We start from the raw sequence: 26,359 nt of genomic DNA, 5'->3' as shown, positions 1-26,359 counted from the left end.
AAATATTCTACACAGGGCAAAACAAGTGCATTTTGTTAGTGTAATCTTCTTTTATTTTAGTTACTTTTTCACATATAACTTCATGTAAGCTACAAAAGTTGTGAAATGCAAAAACGGTAATAAAACAGCAAACTTAAAACAGTTTAGATAAAAAACATGTCTTTCCCCCCTAACAATGACCATTAAAAATGAACCACATTTTGATGGATTCATTCAATAAACATACCATACACTTTTCAAAATAAACACAGAACAACATTAGAGAAACTAATACCATCAACAGCATGAAGTATTTAGTTGATTGATTTGTAAAGACAAATGAAATCTCTAGGCACAGTTTTAGGCATTATAGAGGACACAGAGGCAACAGGTTAGTGTGCACTGTTCTGTACAAAAATACAGTCTGAATAAATTACATTGCTAGCCATAAGATTAGACTTCACTTACCAGTTACTTCATTGCATGTTTAATAATATACAGTTACATGCTAATCCATATATCATTCATATTTCAAACACATAGGTCTCTATATTTATGTCTTTAAAATTTACATGTTGAACTTACAAAAGCTAAATGTAGTTGTGCAAGAATTTCAAAAGAGTGGGTTGGTACTTGTCGCACCAGATAGTATACTTTAAGCTTAAAAAGTAAAGATAACTAGCCCTGCTTGCAAGTTCACTATATGTATTTGGAAGAGAAACAATGGGTTTGTGGTGTGAAAAATTATCTTGCTAGTGAGGTAAAGCCAAATACAACTGAAATGATGAAGGCATAATGTAAGAACAACATATAAAAAATAATGTCTATTGTATATACACATCAATAAAGGAGTGTTTTATTCTATGGGTAGAAAAAATATTTCAGCTTTACATTGTATTTACTTTTAGTCTGGTGCCAAAACATACAATGTTTGGCAATCTTGGCCATGGTAGGGGAAAAAAACAGCAATTTAGGCTAAAATCAGGTGCCTAATCCCACACTTAGGCTACTAAATAAAAGGACCCGATTCTGATAAGTTTTCCCCCACACAAACCCCACTAGTTTTATTGAGTTTTAGGCCAGAAGGGACCATTAGATCATCTACACTGACCAACATAATACAAGCCATTACATTTCACTCAGATGCTTCTGAGTTAGACCAAAACATTTCAGTCCTCAGGAAACTAAACTCTGTCCCACAGTGGAGAACAGAAGAGACCAAGGTACCACCAATGCCCACAGCTCCTGCAATGGCAGTTAACCGATTATGTGCTGATCACCTGTAGATCCCATTATCTTTAATAGAAGTTGCAGGTATTCAGAACCTCTGAAAAATCAGGCCCCAACTTTTGATGCCCAAGTATGGATATAGGATCCTAACTTTAGGCAGTCAAGTTTGAAAATGTCTTCCTAACAGCCTTTTATGTTATGAACTATGTGTTTTCCAGTATATGTGGAACTTATGTGCCCACTGAATATGTTCTCTCTAGCTATACAGAATGAGGAAGAGGGAGTTTATTAAGATTATTAGATATGATATAGGTCTAGCATTGTACAGCTTCCTCTCTTTGCACTAAGCAAAGTGCTGTGTAATTGTCAGCACCAAAGCACTGTTTCCCCTAGAAAGGAATAGAGATCCACTCACAGTAGACTTCTTAAAATTAGCCTAATTCCCGTTCCATCACACAATGTTCCTAATGCTGCTAAACAAAAGCAGTGTTACGTTGCAGTCCAGAAAGATTTGCAGTTAAAGCCAAAGGCTGGAATGTGGTTAAGTCACGCAGGAAAAAATGCAAAGTTCCAAATATTCTCAGTTGCCTGTGAGATAAAGTGAAAGGTGCTCTCCTCCCTTCCTTCATGCCCTTTTACCCTCATCCTTCAGCCGGCCACACAAAAACATTTAAGTGAAGCTATCATCTTGCTCTGTCATTCTAGTCTAGCTAATCATCACTGATTCAGGGAAGAGTGCTGATGCTGACTATTTCTTCTGTGATATTACACACACTGTCCCAGAGAGGCCTAGGTTTGTTAAGAATGGGGTAATTTGACAGAAATTCTTTAAAAAACACAACAGACTGCAAGCAGGTTTATGCTTCTTCTATACCTATTGCTGAATTGCCTCTCTGTAAACTGTGGAGAGTACATTTAACAACATTAGGACCATCTCCTATAGTAAGTAATTCTGCAACCTTTTTGCAGAACCAGAAATACATCAACCATACGAATGCATTTTTACAGCTTCAAAGTCCCTGTTCTTACAGAGGTCCAACTAGGATATATTTTAAATTTCTCCATTAACAAAAATAATTATTTCTAAAGTTGTATATTAGAACTGTATAAAAATATGTTCACAATTAATTCAAAGTACCCAAATAAGCAAATATTAAACAAAAATAAAAGTTATGCTGTGTAAGTCAATTTAAAAATTCCACCCTAGTTTAACTTGGGTCTCATTTCATTTGTAAAGCCTCTGGAAGTTTTAAGTGGGAAACGTTCAGCAAGTAGTAATTAGACGGATGTCAATCAACCCTTTATACTCAGAGAAAAACAAATATCTGAGTTTACATACTGTACTGATAACATTTTTATACTGTACATAACTAGATCTCAGCTATGTTCTTTCAATTAGAGACAGAAAGTAACTGGATTTTTAGAAAGTGGCAGTCTCTCTCTAACAAATAGCTTTTTTAAAAAATAAATACTTTTAATAAGTACCAAGCAATCAGTTATTTTAGATTTAATCCAATTCCACCTCAAATTTATATGAACTTTTAGGTATTTCCCATCAAAACAGAGCATAAGGGCATACAGAGAGAGCAACTGATTTTAAGATGTATATTTTGCATTACTGACCCAAAATGGAGATAGTGGTCCAAGATTCTTAAGAAGTCATACAAAGTTAGTGCTTTAACCACTGCGCCACAGCAAATATTACCATTTTGAGATGTAATGTGTTTCTTCCTCTGCACATATATATTGTCATTTAAACTAACAAATTCCTTCTATAAAAATAGTTGGACTTGTTATTTATGCATTTTTACTGCACAGTTTGGAAATTAAAAGGGCATGAAGACAAATGCAGTTCATACATGCATTTTATTTGCCTCAGGGAAATTCGAGGCCCCGTTACCCTTCACCCCACCCCACAATACTCAAAGCTGAGACAACTTCCAGCCACATAGTTAGAAGCATATGTCTCCAGGTTTTGACTTCCCTTCAGGGATCTGCCACGGCTGGCAGGGAAGATGTGGATTGCCAATGCATAACTCCTGTTGTTTTTTCGGCAGACTATCCAATGCAGACATTAGGAAAGTCATTGGTCATTTACATTCTTTGCCCCCAACACATAGTCACTTGCAACTAATTCCTCAAGAGCTTTTTCTAGCAAGTGACCAGGGCCCAACACCACTTATTGATGTAAGATGGCATCACCTGCTATCATGACATCTGAATCCGCCATGATATAAGGAAACTTCTAAATGGAGCTTATGCCAGCTGCTCCCCTGCAGGTGATGGCAGAATCAGGCACTGCATTTTCATTCCAGCAACGTCTCTCACAATGATTGCTGTATGTAGATCCTTTGCTTGTTGTCAAGAAAAATGACATTAACGTATCAGCAGCTTCCAACATTTGCCTGTGTAAGCTCAGCAATCTTAATTTTCGCAGTTCTCTTAAATGGATGTAAAAGCTAGTTATAATGTTTGCAGCCAAAAGGCAAAGGCTATTAAATCAACAGAGCAGACTGCTTGGTGCTCCACGAATATTCTAAAAAGTAGCGAGTTAGAAAAGATGGAGTAATCCTTTTGTTATTTCTTTTCTTTTCTACTAGTAGTAGTCTTCATAGATCTTAGGGTTCAGGCAATAAAGGAGGGCACCCCCAAATGAAAATATAGTTGCACCCCAAGCCAGACCATAGCCCCAATTGAACTCATGGTATATTTTCAAGTTGACTGTCTCGATGAACTTGACTGGATAAAGGACTAGGCTGCACGCCTGAAGAACAACTGAAAGAGAAATTAACCAAAAGTCAAAAGAGGGTTTTACTTATTTACAAAAACACAACAAACATTACCAATATTCATATTAAAAATGCCTTTGGTTACATGAACCTATTTGAGCTAGCAGCAAAAGAAATAGCAGCTTATCGGTATAGAGAACAATTACATGAATTGAAAGAAAATTTGGACCCCGCTTCTTGATACATTTGGGTAAAGAATGTTGAGATAGCTCAAGTAATGCTAAACTTCCATTCCATCTGATCTCTCTGCTTTTCCCCTCCCTCTGTCCGTCCTCCAATCTTCTCCTTCCTTTTTTAAAAAAATTGTTACCCCCCCCCCACAGTCCAACATGTTATTTCTCTGTAATACCATCTGATTTTGTATTGTTTGGTCCTGCAGCTTTAACAAGTTTTAAAGTTGCATAACTGCATAATTTAACTGGCTATCTTGTGAAATGTGAAGTATTTGGTAATATATACAAACAGCAAATCATTTACCTTTTTGTATTTTTAAAAAAAATAATCATAAAAATGCCTTTGGTCCAATTTTTATATGTATATATTGTTCTATTTGTATGTAAAAATAAACTAACACAAACTTTATTTAATCTATAGAGCGTATAGCAACTCCAATATATTCCCTAGGAGATGAACAAATGTTATTGCTATTGTATAATTATATGATTCTGTTTGTTCCCTGGAGATTTAAAGCAGCAGAAATCTCTTCCCAATGTCCTTTTCACTACCTTTTTTTAGTCTGGAGTTTGGATTCTTTCTGTAATAAAACAAAAATGACTAATCTAATGGACACTACAAATAGAACATATTGAAGCTGAGGAGGAATACAGGAACCTGAAGAAATACAGTCCACACTCAACCAATTTATTCTAAACAAGGAGCAATATGTGATATTAATTAATAAGTCCAATTACAATATAATTCTTATGGAATTATGTCGACATCACCCACTGTAATCAGGATTAGTAATATTATATGGATTAACAAAGGAATTCATAAAGTTTTGTCACCTATCGTAAAGTCATAAAACTCTAATATGTGGAAAAATATTTGCTGCATACAGTAAAAACAAAGAGGAAAAATGTCTGGCTCTGGCTCAAAACTTATGAAACAGAGCAAATTCTAGGAAGCAAGATGCTTAAAAATCATTATTTTCTATTATACTGTTCCTGAGAGAGTGGGAAGATTTCATACAGCAAGAAGTATATGCTCCAAACACATTTGCAATGGAATCCAATAAACGTGATAACTATTCTGCTGTATCCTAACCAGTTGTAATATGCTTACAGTGAGAGTGCATTGTGTGTGCGTGCATGGATGAAGAACCTAATTTTTTATTTGGAGAGCTCAGTTTTATAAGGGTCCATTCTTCCCTAATGCAGGTACATAACTACTATTAGCATAATTGGGATAAACAGTTATTGGGTTCAATACAAGGATAAGTGGGTGACATTTAATGGCCTGTATTATGCAGGAGGTGAGACCAGATGATCTAATGGTCCCTTCAGCCTTAAACTCTATGAACTGCATGTGCACAAGAGGAGAAAAGACACCACAGCAATATGATTTCCAGCCTTTTCTCATCCTAAATACACAGTGTGCCCCTGATCTCATGAACATTTAAGCAGATTAACTTTGTGCACAGGAGCATCCCATGATTTCAGTGGGACTATTCACAACCACAATGATAAGCACATGCTGAAGTAATTGCAGAATTGGGGCATATACTGTTGAAAGCACAGTTATCTGATATGATAGCAGATTTTTTTAAACAAATATATTAAATGTAATAAAAATTAGAAAGCTATTTAGAGATAATTCTCTATGAGCCCAATGCCAGATTAAAATTACACTGAAAAAAAGACTATTCTGAATTACAGAATTCTGTCTGAAATTACATTGCAAAATACTAAAATGAAATACATCTTAATTGTATTACCCTGGTGTTTAAACATTTATTGCACAAAAAATCATTTTAATTTTGCTTTTTATATCCTCCCTGTGCACTCTTTTCCTCTTTTAAGTAAATGGCTTTAATGCTACCAACAGTTGCCAATTTGACTGCACTAGAGACTAAAGCCCTCAGTTTACTTACAGAACAGGAACTGCAACAACAATAGTGCAAAACTGTCCTGCCAATGCATCTCAACCCAACACTGTCTCATAGTCTGACTTCCTGCACATTGTAGGCCACAGAATCTCACCCACCCACTCCTGTAATAAACCTGTAACCTCTGGCTGAGTTACTCAAGCCCTTAAATCATGATTTTAAAGATGTCAAGTTACAAAGAATCAATCATTTACTCTAGTTCAAACTAGCAAATGATGCATGCCCCATGCTAAAGAGGAAGGTGAAAAATCCCCAGAATCCCTGTCCATTTGATCTGGGAGAAAATTCCTTCCTACCCCCAAATGCAGAGATCAGTTAGACCATATGCATGTCAGCAAGACCCACCAGACAGACACCTGGGAAAGAATTCTCCTTGGTAAAGCAGAGCCCTCCTCATCTACTGTCCCATCTCCAGCCATTGGAGATATTTGCTACTAGCAGTCACAACTGGGCCACATGCCATGGTAGCAATCTCATCATAGCATCCCTTCCATAAACTTATCAAGCTCAGTCTTGAAGCCAGTTAGGATTTTTTGCCCCTATTGCTCTCCTAGGAAGGCTGTTCCAGAACTTCACTGCTCTGATGGTTAGAAACCTTCATCTAATTTCAAGCCTAAAACTTGTTGATGGCCAGTTTATATCCATTTGTTCTTCTGTCAACATTGGTGCTTAACTTAAATAACTCCTCTTCCTTCATGGTATTTACAGAGAGCAATCATATCTCCCCTCAGCCTTTATTAGGTTAGACTAAACAAGGCAAGTTCCTCAAGCCTTCTCTCGTAAGGTAAGTTTTCCGTTCCTCTGATCATCCTCGTAACCCATCTCTGCACCTGTTCCAGTTTGAATTAATCTTTCTTAAACATGGGTGATCAGAATTGCGCACACTATTCCAGATGAGGTCTCACCAGTCCCTTTTATAATGATACTAACACTTCCCTGTATACTGGAAATACCTCGCCTCATGTATCCTAGGATTGCATTTCCCTTTTTTACAGCCACATCACATTGGTGGATCATAGTCATTTTGTGATCAACTAATACACCCAGGTGTTTCACCTCCTTTGTCGCTTCCAACTGACAAATCACAAGATTATAGCAAAAATTCTTGTTGTTAGTCCCTAAATACATGACCTTGCAATTTACACTAATTTTCATCCCATTTTTATTACTCCAATTTATAAGCTCATGCAGATCATCTTGTTTGATATTCTGGTCCTCCTCCATATTGGCTATACCTCCCAACTTTGTGTCATTCGCAAATTTTGTTAGCACACTCCCACTTCTGCCAAGATCATGAATGAAAATGCTAAATAAGATTGGTCCCAAGACCAGTCCCTGAACAACTCCACTAGTAACCTTCCTTCAGCCTGAGAGTTCACCTTTCAGTCTGACGCATTGTAGTCTCCCCTTTAACCACTTGCTTATGACCTTTTCAGTTTTTGTACTGATCTCCATCTTCTCCAATTTAACTAATAATTTCTCATGTGGAACAGTATCAAATGCCTTACTGAAACCCAGGTAGATTAGATCTACTGCATGTCTTGCCTAAAAAAAAATAAAAATCAGTTACCTTTTCAAAGAAAGATCAGGTTGGCCTAGCATGATCTACCATTTGTAAAACCATGCTGTATTTTATCCCAGTTATCATTTACCTCTATGTCCCTATCTACTTTGTCTTTCAAAATTCATTCCAAGCTCTTGCATACATCCTAGGTCAAACTAACAGGCCTGTGGTTTCCTGGGTCACCCTTTTTTCCCCCCTTTCTAAAAAATAGGAACTATATTTGCAACTCTCCATTTACAGATTCATTAAAAATCCTTGCTATTGGGCCTGCAATTTCATGTGCCAGTTCCTTTAATAATCTTGGATGGAGATTATCTGGGGCCCCCCAATTTGATTTTATGGAGCTGTTTGAGTTTGACTTCCACCTCGTATGCGGAAACTTCTACCTCCATATCTTCATTTCCATTAGCCATCCTGTCACTACCACTAAACTCCTCATTACCCATATTAAAAAGTAGGGTAAAGTATTAGTTTAGGTGTTGGGCTATGCCTAGTTTATCTTTAATTTCCACCCCATCCTCTGTGCTTAGTGATCTCATTTCTTGTGATCCCACTTGTTCCCCTGTTTTCTTTCTATTTATATGGCTAAAGAATCTTTTACTATGGTTTTAATTTCGTTAGCTAGGTCCAAGTTGGCTTATCTTTGGCAGTTCTCACTTTTTCCCTACATCTTCTGACCTCCAAGAGGGAGCTTTCCTTACGGAGCCTTCCCACCTTCCATTCCTTGTAGGCTTTCTGCTTTCTCTTAATCACTTGTTTGAGATGCTCTCTCATCCAGTTTGGTCTGCAACCCTTCCCTATGAACTTTTCCCCCCTGATTGGGAAGCAATTTTCAGATAGTTTCTGCAACTTTGACTTAAAGTAATTCCAAGCCTCCTCCATATTCAGTTCCTTGACTTCTTTGGCCCAGTCCACTTCCCTAACTAATTCCCTTATTTTTTTTAAAAAAAGTTAGCTCTTTTGAAATTGAGGACCCTTGTTGCAGATCTGTTTTTGTTTATCCTTTCATTTAGTTTAAAATGAATTAGCTCATGATCACTCAAACCGAGGCTGCCCTCTACAATCAGTTCTTCTATGAGGCCCTTACTACTCACTAACACCAAATCTAAATTGGCATCACCTCTTGTTGGTTCAGTGACTATTTGATGAAGAAATCTGTTACCCATCCCATTTCAGGAATATCTGGGCCTTACTATTACTAGAAGCACTTGTCCTCCAATCTATATCTGGAAAATTAAGACCTCCCATAATCTTACAATTCCCAGTAATATTTATTTCATTAAATTATTAAAGAGGTCTCTATTCATATCCAAAATGGATCCCGGGGCCTGTAGCAGACCCCAAGTACTAACCCAGTGAAGCCTCTATTGCCTTTCTTTCCCCCAAGTGATTTTGACCCAAAAAGACTCTGTTTTATCCATTCTATCACTCTTAATTTCTTAAGAGTCTACTTGGTCATTAATATCCAATGCTACTCCACCACTTTTACATTTATTTCTGTCTTTCCTGAACAGCACATACCCTTCAATACCTGTATTTCAGTCATTACTAGTGCTCCACCATGTTTCTGTTATCCCTATAATATCTGGTTCCTCTTCTGCACCAGAAGTTCTACTTCCTCAGTTTTGTTACCGAGGCTCCTCGCACTGGCCTACAGATATCTTAGTTGTTTCTGCTTGGCTTCACCCAGATTCTTCACTTGATTAGGTATGGTCATTCTACTGCCAGTATCACCTATCTGTCTGTTAGTGTCATTGGTTCCGGCACTTTCTTTCCTCTTGATGTCCATTCTCCTACCCTTTATTTTTCCTTTTTCCACTGCTGTATCCTCTCTTACTTGATTTTCCTCCCACTCAATAGTAGAATCAGGCATGAACATCTCCCAGCCATTTCCCACGAATTCCTAGTTTAAAAGCTCTTTTAATCAGTTGTGCAAACCTCCATCCCAGAAATCTGTTTCCCTCCCTACTCACATGGAGTCCATCCCACAAGAACGGACCTCTGTCCATGAATGCCTCCCAATGATCGAACATCCCAAAACCCTTCTTATAGAACCACTGCATGAGCAATCTGTTGATCATCATAATCTTGTCTTGCCTTCATTCTCATCATCTAGGGACAGGTAGAATTCCACTGAATATCACCTGAGTCTCCATTTTTAATGCATCTTCCCCATCCTGGCATAGTCTCCTTTGATGCATTCCAGCGAGAATCCAGTTGCGTCATTTGTTCTCACATGAAGGACAATCAGTGGATTATTTCCTGCTCCCATATCTTAGCTCCCAGCAGACAGCACACCTTTCTGTTCTCCAGATCAGCTCCGTGACAGGTCCCTCTGTCCTTCTTAGTAGGATGTCCCCAATCACATAGACCTGCCTCTTCTGATGGTTGAAATTCTCTGGCCTTCCTCCTTCCATTCTCACTGGCTGCAAGTCCTCATATCTTTTGTTCTCTCCTGCAATCTTCCACGAGTCATCCTCTGTCCTCCTGGGGCTCTGAACTCTGGCTATCTCCATCGACTTTTCCCCTTTTCTTGTAGAACTAGCTGCTCTTTTCTTCCTTGCCCTCCCACCTTCTGTTACTGCCTGCTGTGCCCCTTCATTTTCCAACTCAGCAAACCTGTTCCTGAGCTCTATTTCTCCTTCAGTAGCCAGTCTTTTCCTCTGGCTGGTTCTTGTAATCACATGCTTTCACTGGCCACTTTCCTCATCCAGCAATCAACTCTCACAGTTCTCCAGTCTAACTTGAATCTGCCAGTCCTGAGTCTTCCCTTCAGCCTCCTCTCGTCTTCCAGCGATAATCAGCTTAAATCCCCTTCAAAACTCAACCATATTGTCCACCTGCAAATCCAAACCTCAGCTCTTTGCTACCATCAGCTCGATCAGGCACCATGTCATACAAACAAAGCACTTTTAAAGTATTGCTCCAGGATAATGTGAATGCCACAGCTTCCACATCCAGTCATCTTCATTGTCTCTTCCATTCCTTGAGTCACTACCAATGCTGCTTCTGTAGCTGTGACAGGCTTCCCTCCTAAGCTCCTATCAAGGAACCACCCCTCCCTTGCCCTCCTCCACACCGTCCCTGTCCAAAACTCCCCTTACAAACTCCCACTCAAACTCCCTTGCTTCTGTTTGCTGGCTCCTATGCTACTGCTGCTGTCTTGCCAATGTGTCTCAGATGCAACAGAGAGTCCTATTAGTAGGAGGGGTTTTCTTCGCCAATAAGACTTTGGCCTCCCTCTCTCTCTCTGGTCACTGTGGATACAGGTTTCTGTGACATGGATGCCCACCCTCTAGGGATTGTTCTGGGGCCACCAGCTATCAACAGCAAAGATCTTCTGTTTAGGGTCATCACCTTTTCAAAAGACAAAAGTGGAACAAATGCAGGAGCCCTACCCGCTCCCTGGCCCCGCCCCCTTCTCCTCTTCTTCCCCGAGGCCCCACCCCAAGCTAGGCCACAAGCCAGAGGGGAATGGTGCTGGGGGCCCAACAATAACCCTCAGCTAATGTTCCCCCCCTTACACACACACACACAGGGTATGCCTCACAGGGCAGGTAGAGAGGTCCAGGGCTACCCACAGTGGCCCGGGTTTCCTGGGCGGCTCTTACTACTGCCTGGCTCCAGCTTCTGGCCTGGCAAGGAGGAGCTAAGGCCCACCTCTGCTCTCCTACACTGGGAAGAGGCTGGCATCGCCCCTGAATACAGAGCAGCACCACAGGGAATTGGGCGGGGGGGAAATGCTGTCCCAGAGTCATTCAGCCTGGGACTGGGACTTGAACTCTGCATTTCTGGACTAACCTAACCAATTCAAGATGGGTAGTCATCCTACTTCTGTTGCTCCCAAACCACTGGAATGTTGTACAGACAGAACAGTCCATGCATATAGACCCAATTGCTAGATCTGGTCCTCAATCGAAAGTACCAAAAAAAAAATAAAAATAAAGGATCTACACTATTCCTTAAACCAACTGGTCTCTCAACATTTAGGACTTGATCGTGATACTGCTACTTACACTGGGTTATTACCACCTAGTCTACACTGAAGGTAATGAGAGCATGAGTGAAGTACTGTACTCCACAGCATGAGCAGAATTATCATAATCATGCCCTTAGCTTTTAAAAGAAAACTATTCTCACTCTTCTCACGTTTGCTGTTCTTGGGTCTAATTCAAATCTCTCACTTGTTTTAAACTGGTGTAACTTTACCGACTTCATTAAGTTGCCTTGATTAGTTCTTCTGAGAGTTAAACATCAGGCCCCATGGCTATAACTGTAAAAATAGCAGCTTAAAGGTAGGTTTGTAAATCCATATTCAGACCATGAAACAAGTGACCTAATTTAGAGAAGTGCTGAGCATCAAGCAGCTCCCTCTGACTCTGGTTGTCACTAGTGGTGTTTCCAAGTGGTTGTTGCTGCTCTCTTGATTTAAGGACTGTCTTGGTGTACGAGTTTGGTATGTTTCACTAAGTTTACAATCAGTACACTTACGAAAGTTTCTGTCATGACTCTTAGCCCTCAAACCCAGGTCCACAAGGATTACAAGAGCAGCCACACTTTCGCCCTCCACGTAGTGCCTTCTGACAACTTCTGATCCAGGACCCACAAAGCCCAGCCCCAGTTAGAAATAGACATCCCATTGGCAGAGTCCCAGAGCAGACAATTGGCCTGCTGACCTCACATAAGCCAGCAACAGGAACAGGCAGCTATCTGAACAACTGAAATCCATTCTGCTTCTGCTCTTGTTTCCCTGGTCTGACCAACTGGTATCCTGACCTGACCTAACCATGGTTACTGAATTGTGGCACTGATCCCCAGTTTGTCTCCTGCTTCTGACCTTACAGTCAGCTTATTCCTAATTGTGGACTCCAGTTCTGACCACAACCTGGCCCTGATAGTTTCTACCAAGCAGAAAGATTTTACCAGTATGAGAGAGAGTTCCTGTACACAGGATGGGAAATGCTGCTGAAATTAGTAAAAAGCTTTCAACTGGCATGACACAAGGTTTGCGAGCACATTTTAACTGATGACTTCTACATATGCCAGCTACACACACAAGCTGCTAATTGCTCTCCCTAACACAATTTTAACGTTATGGCTACCCAATGTTAAATCTTTATATTCCACACAATTGAAATAAATGTATTAGTTAAGAACTGAAACAACATTTGAATGGAATTACTTTCAGAAATTCACTACCAATATGCAGTTACATGAAATCATCGGATTATAGGTTACTAAAAAGAATATTAGATCCTGAATCCCATATTCAGATATTAGTAAGGATCAGGACCTCAAGAAATAGAAGAGACAGAGATCTGATGCAATGAAAGGGCACGGGAGAGTAAAATAAATCAGATGTGTCAGATTAAACTGATCTGTTTTACAAATTTGGAAAACAAACACTAAAATGCCTTAATATGCTTACTGCATTGCATCCTTATAGGTCAGTGTTAAAGTTGTTTGAGTGCTTTAACCATGCATTTCTATATCTCAATGTTTGGACTTCTTTTAAGCTTAACCTTAACTTAAATTTTCTGGGTTTTACTAATTTGTTTTGGGATAATTGCAATTTCCCAATAACAGTTTTTATCCTTAAGTTACTGATATGTATTCTCACCCTGCACTCCATTTTAAAATAGTTTTCTGTCTGGGAATACACATGCATAAGAGTTGTTTCACCATTGAAACACATCATCATTGTGGTGAAAGGCCCCAGCCAGCCAACAGCATGCTGTGCAACAGGGTGGGAAGGAAAATTTTGACCAATGACACCTGCGAAAACTTACACTCTCTTACAAAGGAACTTCATACTCAGATTTAGGAGAGCTTCTTCCCCCCCCCCACCCCGAAAAGCCACTGAACACATTTAGCTTTTGAACACATTTTGAAGTCCCACTGAAATTAATGAATAGTTCTGAAGAGGTATGGACTTAAGCATGTGCTTTAGTCCTTTTCCTGAACTGAGTCATCTGGATATTTTTAAGGAGGGGACACACACACACACACACACACTAAACTGCACGGAAGTCAATGTATAGGCCTTGCAAAGAAAAAGAGATGAACTGATCCCACTGGAATTGAAACCTGTGGTTAAAGGGGCTGCATCTACATAAGTTTTTTTTTTCCTTAAGATTTTTTACTATTGCTACTACTGATCCACATGGGAGCACCTGTGTAGACTGATCATTGTTGTTGAAACCACTGTATTGTGCAACCCTGCGGCTGCTTCTTGCTAGCTCCCTCACCATTGTTCCTGCCTTTGCAGCTACATAGGTGGATAGCAACAGCTGGAAGTGTTAAGAACACTGTCTAATGGAGACAAGTCTACAGAGGCCAGGTCACAGGCGGTTCTAGGTATTTTGCTGCCCCAAGCATGGCAGGCAGGCTGCCTTCCACGGCTTGCCTTCGGGAGGTCCTCGGTCCCGCGGATTCGGTGGCACGCCTGCCAGAGGTCTGTCGAAGCCGTGGGACCAGCGGACACTCCGCAGACATGCTGCCAAAGACAACCTGCCTGCCGTCCTGGTGCCTGGAGCTGCCCCTAGGCCAGGCACCTTAAACCTGATGCTCACCACTACTTAACCATCCCCTTTTCAGCTGAATTTAAAGGGCCTGCATTTTATGTACCCTTGTTTATGCCTGTATACACACTAAGCTTTCAAAGGTGCCAATTTGTTCAGTAGCCCAAGGGGGAAAAAAACAGCTGAAAATAAACTCTTGCTACTCAAAGTGTGCTAGTCCTTGTTACAAACTGAAATATTCAAGTCCAGAACAGGACAGGGCTTGTATAGTCACTAGATTTGGATTCTAATGAGCTGATAAGGGAAGTGAATTTCAAGGACATGGGCACTCGGATAGGGAGCGTGTGCCCAGCTCTCTGTCAGGAAGTGTTGAAATCCAGTCTCTGAAAGCAAGCATTTCCTAACTGATCTCCACTGCTTTGGAATTGTATAAGGCAAGAGGGAAGGGTCTCTCAGCTAGAACTGGCCCCAAACAGTCTGAACAGGGCTTTAGAGTACTATTCAGGGTTTTGGCAGTGGCCTTTAACGAAAATTCCTGTCATAGTCCTAAAACTCCTCAAAGGGGTGGGATTTCCTGCCAGCTCCCTCGCCAACCATTGTCTGTGAGCAGAAGGCTGACCCTATATCTTGCTGCCCAATCTCCTCACACCTGAATACAGGCTGCCATGTGAGTTGCTGGATGTGAGTGGCTCTGCTAATCAACTGCACAGCACTTCAATCAGTCCTGAGCAGATGCCCCAGCACACAGCTTAGAGGAAATACAAGCCCTGACACCATGACTGAGGGACTGATGTCAAAAGGGCACTTGGACTGTGTGATTGCTGATAAAAGGTGCTGCAGTGATTTCAGGGTGAATTCCTGTCTCTCTAAAGGCTGTAGGATGGGTCTCTGCCCCAAAACTAGCAGTAAGAGTTTGGAACAAGTAGTTACCAAAGACGGGAGCCCCTACCAGAGAGTGTAACTCAAAATACAAATGAAATATACATTATTCTAAAACTAGATCATGCTTAAATACTCACAACTAACTCATGCCCTACTATGGAAACCCCTTTGGGGACACACTTCAAGTTTCAGTGTGTAAAGCTTCTGACACATCCTGCAAACAGGGGGCAGCATTTGCCTGCTCACTTTATTAGTAGTTTTTTATATTGCCCAGTGCTCAAAAAACACTATCTGGATGAGAGCTCCATTATTATAGGTGCTGCATGCAGGAAGAGACAGCCTCTGCCCTCAAGAGTATACAAACTAAAAGGCGAAGACATACCAAGGGTAGCGGGATATACAAACAAGCAAAGTGATCAGGTGGTGATTGACTAGCATCTTGTTTGCTTCACAGTGTTTTGTAGAGGAGGGGCTTGTTTTTTTTAAACATAACTTGGCCTCAGTTGCTCCTCTACTTACCCATTGTTAGCTTCAAATGTGTACTAAAATGTAAATATCCCTATCTGCTGTTCTAGCTAACCTTCTGCCCTGTGTTGGCCCACTCTCAATAATTAGCCAGGGTTGCTTCACTACCTGTTGTGCCTCTGCCTTCCTACTCCCCAAATATCCTACTACACAGGGCTGCCCGGGGGGGGGGGAGGGGGGCACGAAGTGGTGCAATTTGCCCCAGGCCCTGGGCCCCACGAGAATATAGTATTCTATAGTATTGCAACTTTTTTTATGGAAGGGGCCCCCAAAATTGCTTTGCCCCAGGCCCCCTGAATCCTCTGGGCAGCCCTGCTACCACACACACACACTTACTAGCTAAGGTCTTTTGCTGGGAGAAAAAAATAAAAGTGGTAGCCAATCACAAAAGCCCTCAACAATTGTCCAGAATCTAAAGTCTTTGGAGGCCACTCTCACCATATGACATGGGGTGGGCTGATTCTCATCCTTACACATTCTCATCTGCCCCGATCACATACAGTCAGTGGTTCTTGGTACTTCTTTTGTTCCACCTGGAGTAGATATCTCCATCTGAAGGGAGGGGGAATAAATTCTTAAGCACAATCGTGCAAGTTCCTGGAGCTGGGACCCTACAACCTCCAAAATATTCTGAAATCCACAAAGACAATCTGAATCTAGAGACATCTGCATGGAGGGCAAACGCTTCTGTGCTCCAGCTTAGATGTCCCCAATAGCATCACAGGTCTCGCAGGTGATGCCTGGCCCCTGTCCAACTCCAAAGAAAGTGTTGAAAGAAGAGCTGTGACCCTTAGGAACAAATGACAACATCAGCATTAAATCCCAAAACCATTCCCCACAGATTTGCCAGGCAACATTGCACAAGCAGCTCTTCGTGGCCTCACCGTATCCCTCCCTCCAACACACTTTGCACCATGGCTCTTAAATACAAACAATCTGGGGTAAAGGAAACAGGTAAATTATCTTCCATATGGTAGAGCATTAATATAGTCATACTGATGTAGGTAAGTGTAAAGGGCAGAATTTGTTGTAATAAAGAAGCCAATTTATTTTAATCCCAGTGGAAAACATTGGGATTCTTTCTCCAGCTCTCTCTGAAAAGAGAAAGCAAGGCTTTTATAAAAAAAGAAAAAGCTACAAATTTAATATATTAATTAAGCAATAAGTCATGATAGGTAGTATGTTTCTGAGCAATTACTGCACAGTATTAAGAGACATGGAGTCAAAGGCCAAATGAGAAACCACCAGAGAAGTACAATAATCCCATTTGCCTAGAAATTAACCGCCTGTAGTGTTTTATAATGTTATGGTTGACGGTGAGTTTAAAAAAAATAATAAAAAGAGAGAGACTAGTGCATTCATTTAGTGGGCATGCATCAGTTAATTCACACAGATCAAAGGGATCCATTTCTACTCAAGATTTCTGAACCCATTTTGCATTTTCTCAGAAAAAGCAAATGACACAGAAAACAGTAATATTACATGCATGCATAAAAGTATGTCCATATCCCTGCTAAATTGCAGCAGGCCAGCTGTATTAATACATCCAGCAGGGGGCAGCAGGATCCTTCCCCAGAGTTTTGTTTCAGCTCTAAATACCCTTCAAATTCTGAAAGCTTATCTTTTCATATCCTTGAAAATGGCTTTTTTTGAATCCATCTAGCAGACTAGATGTATCTGTCAGTCTCTTCATTATGGGCTATCAGAGAGGCTTAATCTGTTGGCTCCAGCACAGATATGATTGACAGGATGAACGGAAGCCATGCTTCATGGATCTCCGGGGGGGGGGGGGGGGGGGGGAGGAGGAGGAAGATATAAAGGAGGAGGAAATATATCATTTACTTGCCAAGCTGAAAAACACCAGAATGTATACTAGGACAGAATTTGGTATGGCAATTATATACTGTATCACAGAATTCTTGGAGCCTATTTGTTTTTAAAAGGTCTTTCTTAAGGTCTCCCTTTATCTCTGCATAAATTGTTCCACTTTGGTGCTTTGAAAAATCAAAGAAGAGCTTTACAGTATATGACAACCATTAAAATTAATAACTCAGAGTTAACCAATTAAATTAATTCCTCTGGTGGCGCAGGAGCAGAAATAAACACCTTTAAAATTTAATCTATTTTCATCCTTATGGCTTCAAGGGTTCGTTCACCCTTACAAACTGATTGTTCAAATTTTAAAAAAGAACATGAAAACTTATCAGAATGGGCTTCAAGAAGAATAAAGGGGGACATGAAGCAACACAAAAATAACCTACTCAAAAAGCTGATACTTTTGAGTTATTACCTGCAGTCCCTCATGCAGCAGGTACTTCAGACAATAATTATTTGTTTGCATTGGATTTAGAAGCTGCAAGAGTGCACATGTAAAAATTATTGACCTGTTACAAAATTGATATCCCAAAAATGCTTAATACTATTTAGATAAGACAAACTAAATGTCTCTGAACTATTATGACTACAGTGGACATGTACTGCAAGAAACTGAAGCTGTGCTCATAACATTTTAAACACAGTTCTGGAAGTGATTAGTTTATTTACCTGCTGCAAAGAGCATGACTGCGAGTGGTCTGTAGAACCGCCTTCGAGAACCCACACAGATCGAGATCAAACCAATCAGGAAAGCTATGAGAATGATGGTAGCACCACCCAGAAGCAAAGCGAGAGTCGCTATCTGCCAGTCTAGAAAGAAAAAGAAATAAAAACAATTGCAGCAAAACAAACAACACTTCCCCTACAGAGGAAAAAAGAACTATGAAGGGTACAGAGCACATCAAGACCTGAGGAAACTCACAACCATTTTTTTTTTTTAAATAAGTTTAAATCCTTCATGAGTTTTTAAATGCTTCATGTGATAGATACAAGTTAAAAGGCAAATCCTGCAATCCTTTCTCAAGATTCAACTGGGGGTTTTGCCTGAGTAACAACTGCAGGAGTTGAGTCTTTGGCTTTGTCCAGCTTAGGAAGAGAGGACAAGGTTCGGTCAGGTTTAGTTAACATGTGTTAGCTTAGTCCAATCTAAATCACAGCTTTCCCCAGTATTAACCTTTATTCTCCATTATTCTACATGTCCTCTGGAATGGTGGTTGAAGAATGATGGGACATATGAATCTTTAGCGCATCTATCATGTAAATATCTTGCGACGCTGGCTACAATAGTGCCATGAGAACACCTGTACTCACTTTCAGATGACATTGTGAACAAGAAGGGGGCAGCATTATCTCCTGCAAATGTAAACAAACGCGTTTGTCTGAGGAACTGGCTGAACGAGAAATAGGACTGAGTAGACTTGTAGGCTCTAAAGTTTTACATTGTTTTATTTTTGAATGGGGGGGAGGGGGGTTGTACAGAATTCTACATTTGTAAGTTCAACTTTCATGATAAAGAGATTGCACTACAGTACTTGTATTAGGTGAATTGAAAAAAACTTGTTTTTATAGTACAAATATTTGTAATCAAAACTATAAAGTGCACACTGTACTCTTTGTATGCTGTGTTATAATTGAAATCAATATACTTGAAAATGTAGAAAACATCAAAAATATTTAAATAAATGGTATTCTATTATTGTTTAACAGTGTGATTAATCACAACTTTTTTAATCATTTGACAGCCCTAGTTAATACCTTGACTTGAAAGGGTCAAGGCTGATCCTCATGAGGAGCATTGTGGGGTCCGATCATCCATTAATGAGTATGAAATGGGAAGTGCCGTAGCCACAAAAAAAAATATTGAAGGGGGAAAAAAAAAAAAAAAAAAAAAAAAAAAAAGACATTCAATAACCTGAATCATGAGACTCCGAGGAAGGAGGGAGATATTACAAGCAAGAATTCATTTTGAACTAAAAACAAGGATAAATCCAGAAATTTCCCAGTGCCACAGTAATGACTGTAATAAGCAGAATGGGCCAATTCCTAAAGTCCTTACTCTAGACGCAAATCCTTACTTTGGAAAAACTCCCAATTAAGTCAATGGGAGTTTCACTTAGACATAACTGCAGGAACTGGCCCAGTGATAATTCACAATCACCTTAGCAGTCTGGAATCAAGCATTTCTGTACACTGTAAAATCCACCCCTCTGCAGAGGGCCAGACAATCCTAATTTGAGGGTTTAATCCAAAATTGAGGGAGCCTTGTGCTGACTACCTGCAAAGAAGCAGATTTCAACCTTAGTCCCATTGTAACAATGTGGATCAAGCAAGAGGATCATAGCAACAACTCATCATTTCGAACTAGAAAAAAGATAATCACCAACACAAATCCCTACAATGAGTTTGTGGGGGAGAGAAAGAGCTATGGATACTTTGGATTTCTCACTGTCTGGCACATCTAGCGCTGATATTTCACTTGGAATAGAATAGCAGAGTGTATGACTATTAACTTTGTACCGAAGAACTGATTTAAGACCTATTCTCAGCAAAGATTTAGAGATCAAACTTTACTAGAATAAGATCAAATCAAGAAGAATAAATTGCCCAGAACCCTTAAATGTATTTTTAAAGGTGAGCAAGTAAAATATGTTCAAAATTAAGAACATTTTGGTTTCAAAAACTAGTTAGAAAGACTCCTATGTATGGATGAAAGAAATGAAGAGGAAGCTGTGAAAAAGGAAATTTGTGAATGCATTTCTAAAAGAAAACAGTATTGTTTCTTGAAAAGCCATATTTGTGCATGTATATGTTTTATTGTCGTGCTACTTAAATGTTTATGCATACATTTTATCATTTTAATTACTGAAAAATACCCAAATAATATTTCAAACTATTTATTCTTTGTTTTCTTAGCTAAGCAATCATTAGGAAGACATATGCTCAGGTGATACTTGTTACCTCTGTTCCCCTAAAAACCAACCCAGAGTCACACTTGTATTAGTTTTATTACAGTGCCACTGTTGGGTCAGATAGAAAAGAGATGGAGCTTACTCATACACACACACATTCACTGCATTCATACCCTCATGCACCCACACACTTACACAGGCAGAGAGTTACCGGAGACAGCATGGAGGCCGAGAAGCTGAAGCGTGGTAGATCTGGGGTGCCTGCCTGTGGTCACAAATCCAGGCTGCTGTGTAGGTCAAGAAGCAGGGGCTTGGGTGCATGCCTTCTTCCTCTTATTTTTGAACTGGGCAGCTCCTGTCACGTACACTGAGTTTCCTTTCTGTGTCCGTCACCGAGAAGCATTCCCAGACCAGTTCCTTTCATGCATACCAGGTTCTTCTTTTCTTTACAGCACTTCATGACTGCCTTCTCAGGGCAGATTATATCAGACACACCTGGCTCCTGTCCAGGGCTGCCCAAGGGATTCAGGGGGCCTGCGGTCTTTGACGGCGGGTCCCGGGGCAGAAGGACTCCCTGCCGTGGGTCTTCAGGGCACTTTGGCAGCAGGTCCTGGAGCAGAAAAAAAACCCGCAGCCCAAAACCCAGAGCAGAAGCTCCGGGGGCCCGGGCCCCATGAGAGTTTTCCCAGGGTCCTAGAGCAAGTGAAGAACCCCACTCCGGGCCTCCCGAAAAACTTCTCGTGGGGGCCCCTGCGGGGTCCGGGGCAAATTGCCCCGCCCCTGTCTCCTCGCAGTTCTTCTTCGCTCAGTCCCACATACACTCCCTCATTCACACTCTCATTCACACTTTCTCTGAGGGATGGGATATTACAAAGCTTGGAAGTTCATACAAGTGGTAACATGAAAAGGTTACAGAGCTTTCAAAGGTTACAAAACTTTAAAGGCTATGCTAACAATCACTGAATTTACAAAGTCTGCAAAAAGGTTGCAGAACTTGACACAAATTACAGATATTACCACCCCATTTGAGTGGAGGCTTTACATAACAATACTGTAAATTTCAGTTTCTCGCACACTGAAATGAGCAAGGAGGATATGCATCTTAGGCCCTGTCTACAATGGTGAAGTTTGAACTGCTGTAATACACTGTTGTATTTATGCCAGTGTAAATACATACTACATTAAAACAATATATAGATAGTACACAACTGATTCAAACCCATAAAGTAGACATTCTACAATAACCTGAAGAGGGGCTTACCACCTGCATGACTTAACCCAGTAAATCACCAGTAAGTCATATATGAATGAAACATCTCTTTGCTACTGGGTCTGTGCCAGTGTAACTATATAGATGCAGTTACATTAGAGAAATTTGTAGCAATGAAGACAGGTCCTCGGTGACTGAGCTTCAGATATTGACTGTGTATGGGCCTGGGAACCAGGAACTCTTTCAAGTCTCCTACCCTGAATCAATAGATGCAGTTAAAGACGTCATTTACTCTCTCTCTGTGTTTTACTATTAGTGAAATGGAAATACTGTCTTATCTACCTACAGGAATGTTACAAGGACTGATTGGTTAATGCTGATATCACGATGAAAATTTTAAATGATTATAATTTTTGTTAAATGATTATGTTACTGATTTATAAGATAGATACTTTCCTAGTAACAGAGTGCTGTGCAAAATGAATATATAAACACAGCAGCACCCACAGATAGCAAATGGAGACGCATCTCACCAACATGGAATCACATCAGAGAAAACCCTACACGTAAAAATTGCATAGGTACAAAGACAAGACATATAATTCATCTCACCAGAAGGTAAAGCCCACTCAAGAGTGCAAGTATAAATCAAATTACATATATATATGGAGACGCTAAGGAATGAAAATTTTCAGTGCTTACAAATAATAAGAGATTACATGTTATCTTCAGGATGATCAGAAGCCAGACTGTCTCTTTAAATAAAGATGTGTGACACTGGAGCTACAAGGTGATGAGAAAGTTAATGCCACTGCTTTCCAAAGGGATTGCAAATAGATAAGGCAGGAAGACCAATCAAGTGGTAACAATAGTCCAAGTACAAGACGTAAACTTGGGCTAACATTTTAGCCACCAGTTCAGGAACATTATGGATTTTGGTAAGGTTAAAAACAACGATACCACCATGTTTCATTACTGGTGTGGGCTGTAGGCAGATAAATCAATGTTGACAAACACCTGTTTTCCAAACTAAAAGATTTAAATTCAGTGTGATTCCTCACATGTATAAAGTGATGGATGTGACTGAAAGTTTGAAAACTGGGGCCTTATTGACCAGTATTAGTTCTGAAACATGATCCACTTACATTTTAATAATACAGTACATCATAGCAGTACATCACATCAACCAACAGAGCAAGACTTTGGTGACTACAACAAAGTTGTTTGAAATTGTGCTAGTCTTTTCACTATGTGTAAATGGTAGACATCTTATATAATTTGAGACTTAAAAAGAACGGTCTCCTCAAATTTGAACCCAAATTTAGATACTTAGATTTTGAAAGAATAGCTTTTTAAAAACATAATCCCAATTGAAATATTTCCAGGGTATTTTTAAAGCTTAAAAGAAAACAGTTATTTTCACTCATAAAGTGCTTGCAATACAAACATTGCAACACTGAGAGCCTAAAATGGTCATGAACAAAAGTGAAATTGACATAACTGATTTTCATTGGACAAGCTGAGAGAAATGCAAAAAGAAAAATAATAAGTAAATTAGATTTTCAAAACTGAAATAATTTTAAAACCTAAGTTGTTGTTAGTAAGAAGTAAAGAATTATTACATTAAATGTGTCATAGAATATCAGGGTTGGAAGGGACTTCAGGAGGTCATCTAGTCCAAACCCCTGCTCAAAGCAGGACCAATCACCAATCAAGCCTGACCTTGAAAAGCAAATAAGGAAGGAGATTCCACCACCTACATAGGTAACCCATTCCACTGCTTCACCACCCTCATTGTGAATAAGTTTTCCCTAATATCCAACCTAAACCTCTCCCACTGCAACTTGAGACCATTACTCCTTGTTCTGTCATCTGCTATCACTGAGAACAGTCTAGATCCATCCTCTTTGGAACCCTCATTTCAGGTAGTTGAAAGCAGCCATCAAATCCCTCCTCATTCTTCTCTTCTGCAGACTAAACAATCACAGTACCCTGAGCATCTCCTCATAAGTCATATGGTCCAGCCCCCTAACCATTTTTGTGCTCTCTGCTGGACTCTCTCCAATTTTTCCACATCATTCTTGTAGCGTGGGGCCCAAAACTGGACACAGTACTCCAGATGAGGCCTCACCAATGTCGAATAGAGGGGAATGATCACGTCCCTCGATCTGCTGGCAATGCCTCTACTTATACAGCCTCAAATACTATTAGCCTTATTGGCAATAAGGGTACACTGTCAACTCATATCCAGCTTCTCATCCACTGTAACCCCAGGTCCTTTTCTGCAGAACTTCTGCCTAGCCACTCAGTCCCTAGTCTGTAGCAGTGCATGGGATTCTTTCATCCTAAGTGCAGGACTCTGCACTTGTCCTTGTTGAACCTCATCAGATTTCTTTTGGCCCAAACCTCTAATTTGTTTAAGTCCCTCTGTATCCTATCCCTACCTTCCAGTGTATCTACCACTCCCCTCAGTTAAGTCTGATCTGCAAACCTGCTGAGAGTGCAATCCAAGCCATCCTCCAGATCATTAATGAAGATATTGAACAAAACTGGCCCCAGGACCGACCCTTGGGGTACTCCACTTGATACCAGCTGACAACTAGACATGGAGCCATTGCTCACTACCCATTGAGCCCGATGATCTAGCCTTTAATTCACACCTGCTTGATCACAATTAACATATCTAGTATGTAACTAGACATTCCTCATGAAATGCCTCTGGGATAGATATGCTAAGCAAGGGGACTACAACTCCTATCAGCCCTCTCCCCACTGCATATCTCCTTTCCCCTGGCCAGGAAAGGGGAATGGTCCTGAACCAGGAAATGCATGGGCTCTATTTGGAAGTGGCAGCTATATGGCCACTGAGGTCAGGGACGTTGAAGCAGAAGTTGCATGGCTAGCCAGAAGCTGCACAGAAGCTAGATGCAGAGAGGACTCCCCAGGGACTGTACACAGAGCCACCCGTGTCCAGGCTGGGATGCTGGACAATAAAGCCAGGCTACAATTGTATTTGAAAATCTAGATGCAGATTTGTGCCCTTAAGGGGACATACTGTACATGCTATAGGAAACAATCACTGCTACACTGATCCTGGTGGGCTTTTTTATAACAAAGAAATTTATTAATAATATTATTTTAGGGGTATCACAAAATTTGAAAAGTATATGTGACTTTTAACCAGAAGAATTTCATACATATTTTCATCATCCAGAATGTGCCATACAAAACAGAAAATGAGCCTTTAACATAAAAATGCTCTTCTCAATTAAATAAAATAAAAATAGTCCTGGCCCCTTTTACATTAATCACTTTCTTGCAACTCATATTTAAGTTTTTTCCTATCTGAGGACAGCTTCAGTTTCATATATATTTAGAAATTCTGCCAGTTTCTTAGCTATTTATAACCACAGTGTTAATTTGACCTTGAAAAGTATCACTCCCCTCCCTGCTACTCAGTAAAGTGAAGTGAACCTAAGTACTCAGCTATATCTTCATTCTTAACTAAAAATAGCTTTATTTGCTCAATTTCTTTGCCAAAATAATACTTCAGTTTTAGGATAACATCAGCAAAAGTCATGAAAGAAGGATTAAATGTTTCAAAGTTCTGAGAATAAAAAATGTATTTCCTTTTAATAAAGAGGTCATTCACTGTAAATATGAAAGAGCCATGCAAATGTTTTGTGTTTCAGTACTTCTGTGTTTTGGGGCATTCCTGAAAAAGAAAATATTTTTCTCTCCACAGAATTCTGAATTGAAAGTGGCTGGGAAAATACATACTGTAATACTGAATACTAACATACAGTAGCTCTTTCATACACTGTAAATAAACTTAGTTAAGCTGTTTTGGAAAACAAGATAAAGATTTTGTACATAAGTTCTCCACAGAGCCCTTTGCTTGTTAGGAATGAAATAAGAGAAATTATTTGTGTCATTGTGACAGTGGTAATAAACATTAGAACAATTTCTTTCTTCCACTGCTGAACAAGAAGAAACTTTATTAGAATAAGGAAAATAGTATTTTCTCTAACCCTATTCTCTCAGCTTCTCAGTAGAGCTTATACCTAGGACACATCCCAGCCTCCTCCTGTTTAGCACCCTGCTACATATTTAAAGTAACAGTACACATCCTCAGAGAGTGTGTAATACAGAATTTAGACTAAAGAATGATGAACCTGAAAGAATGTGCCAAGTGAAATGCAGAAAAATTATTGATACACCTACACCAGATGCAAAAGAAATTAAGCATAACCCACTGAGTGTCATAGCAATTAACTAATAAAGCAAATAAGATGAGACATTTCTAATTTAAAAACGTCAACAAGTGATTTGTGCAGTTATAAATAGCTATATACCTCTCCTTTTGCTACATTTACAACCCTCCAAAAACAAATTAACCATAAAGAAACATAAATCATCATTAAAGCAAAACATAAAGTAGAGTATGTTTTCTAAAAAGTTCTCTGACCAGCAAACTTGTCATCTCTTTTCTTAACATTATCCATATGCAAAGACTAACATGGTAGGCCTGGTTCTCTTCTCATACCCAAGTAAATTAGGAGTAACTCTATTGAAGTCAGTGGAGTTATTGGTGTAAAAGGAATATCATAACCACCACAAAACTCTTGTGGTGAAATTACTCCACTTGCATACAGACCAAGTATCTAGGCTCTACGTGAATGGAACACAGAATGTGCAAAGAATTTCTTGGAAAGGTTATTTGGACTCTATGCAGGCAGAGCGCAGAGCTGTTAACGACATGAAATCC

At 39.9% G+C, this 26,359-nt stretch overlaps 1 protein-coding gene across 1 annotated transcript in view; it reads right to left on the bottom strand.

Moving 5' to 3' along the window:
- Positions 1 to 3,805: 3,805 nt before the first annotated feature.
- TMEM47 (transmembrane protein 47) overlaps positions 3,806 to 26,359 on the bottom strand; it is a 33,112-nt gene continuing 10,558 nt past the window's right edge. Inside the window, exons 2-3 of the mRNA XM_032799260.2 lie at positions 18,142 to 18,282; positions 3,806 to 3,984 (exon numbers count right to left, since the gene is read on the bottom strand). Of these exons, the coding sequence (XP_032655151.1) occupies positions 3,806 to 3,984; positions 18,142 to 18,282 (320 nt within the window). The remainder of the gene's footprint in view (positions 3,985 to 18,141; positions 18,283 to 26,359) is intronic.

The sequence above is a fragment of the Chelonoidis abingdonii genome, chromosome 1 (assembly GCF_003597395.2).
Source record: "Chelonoidis abingdonii isolate Lonesome George chromosome 1, CheloAbing_2.0, whole genome shotgun sequence".
NCBI classification, from domain to species: Eukaryota; Metazoa; Chordata; order Testudines; family Testudinidae; genus Chelonoidis; species Chelonoidis abingdonii.
This window is presented reverse-complemented; position numbering and strand designations above follow the sequence as displayed.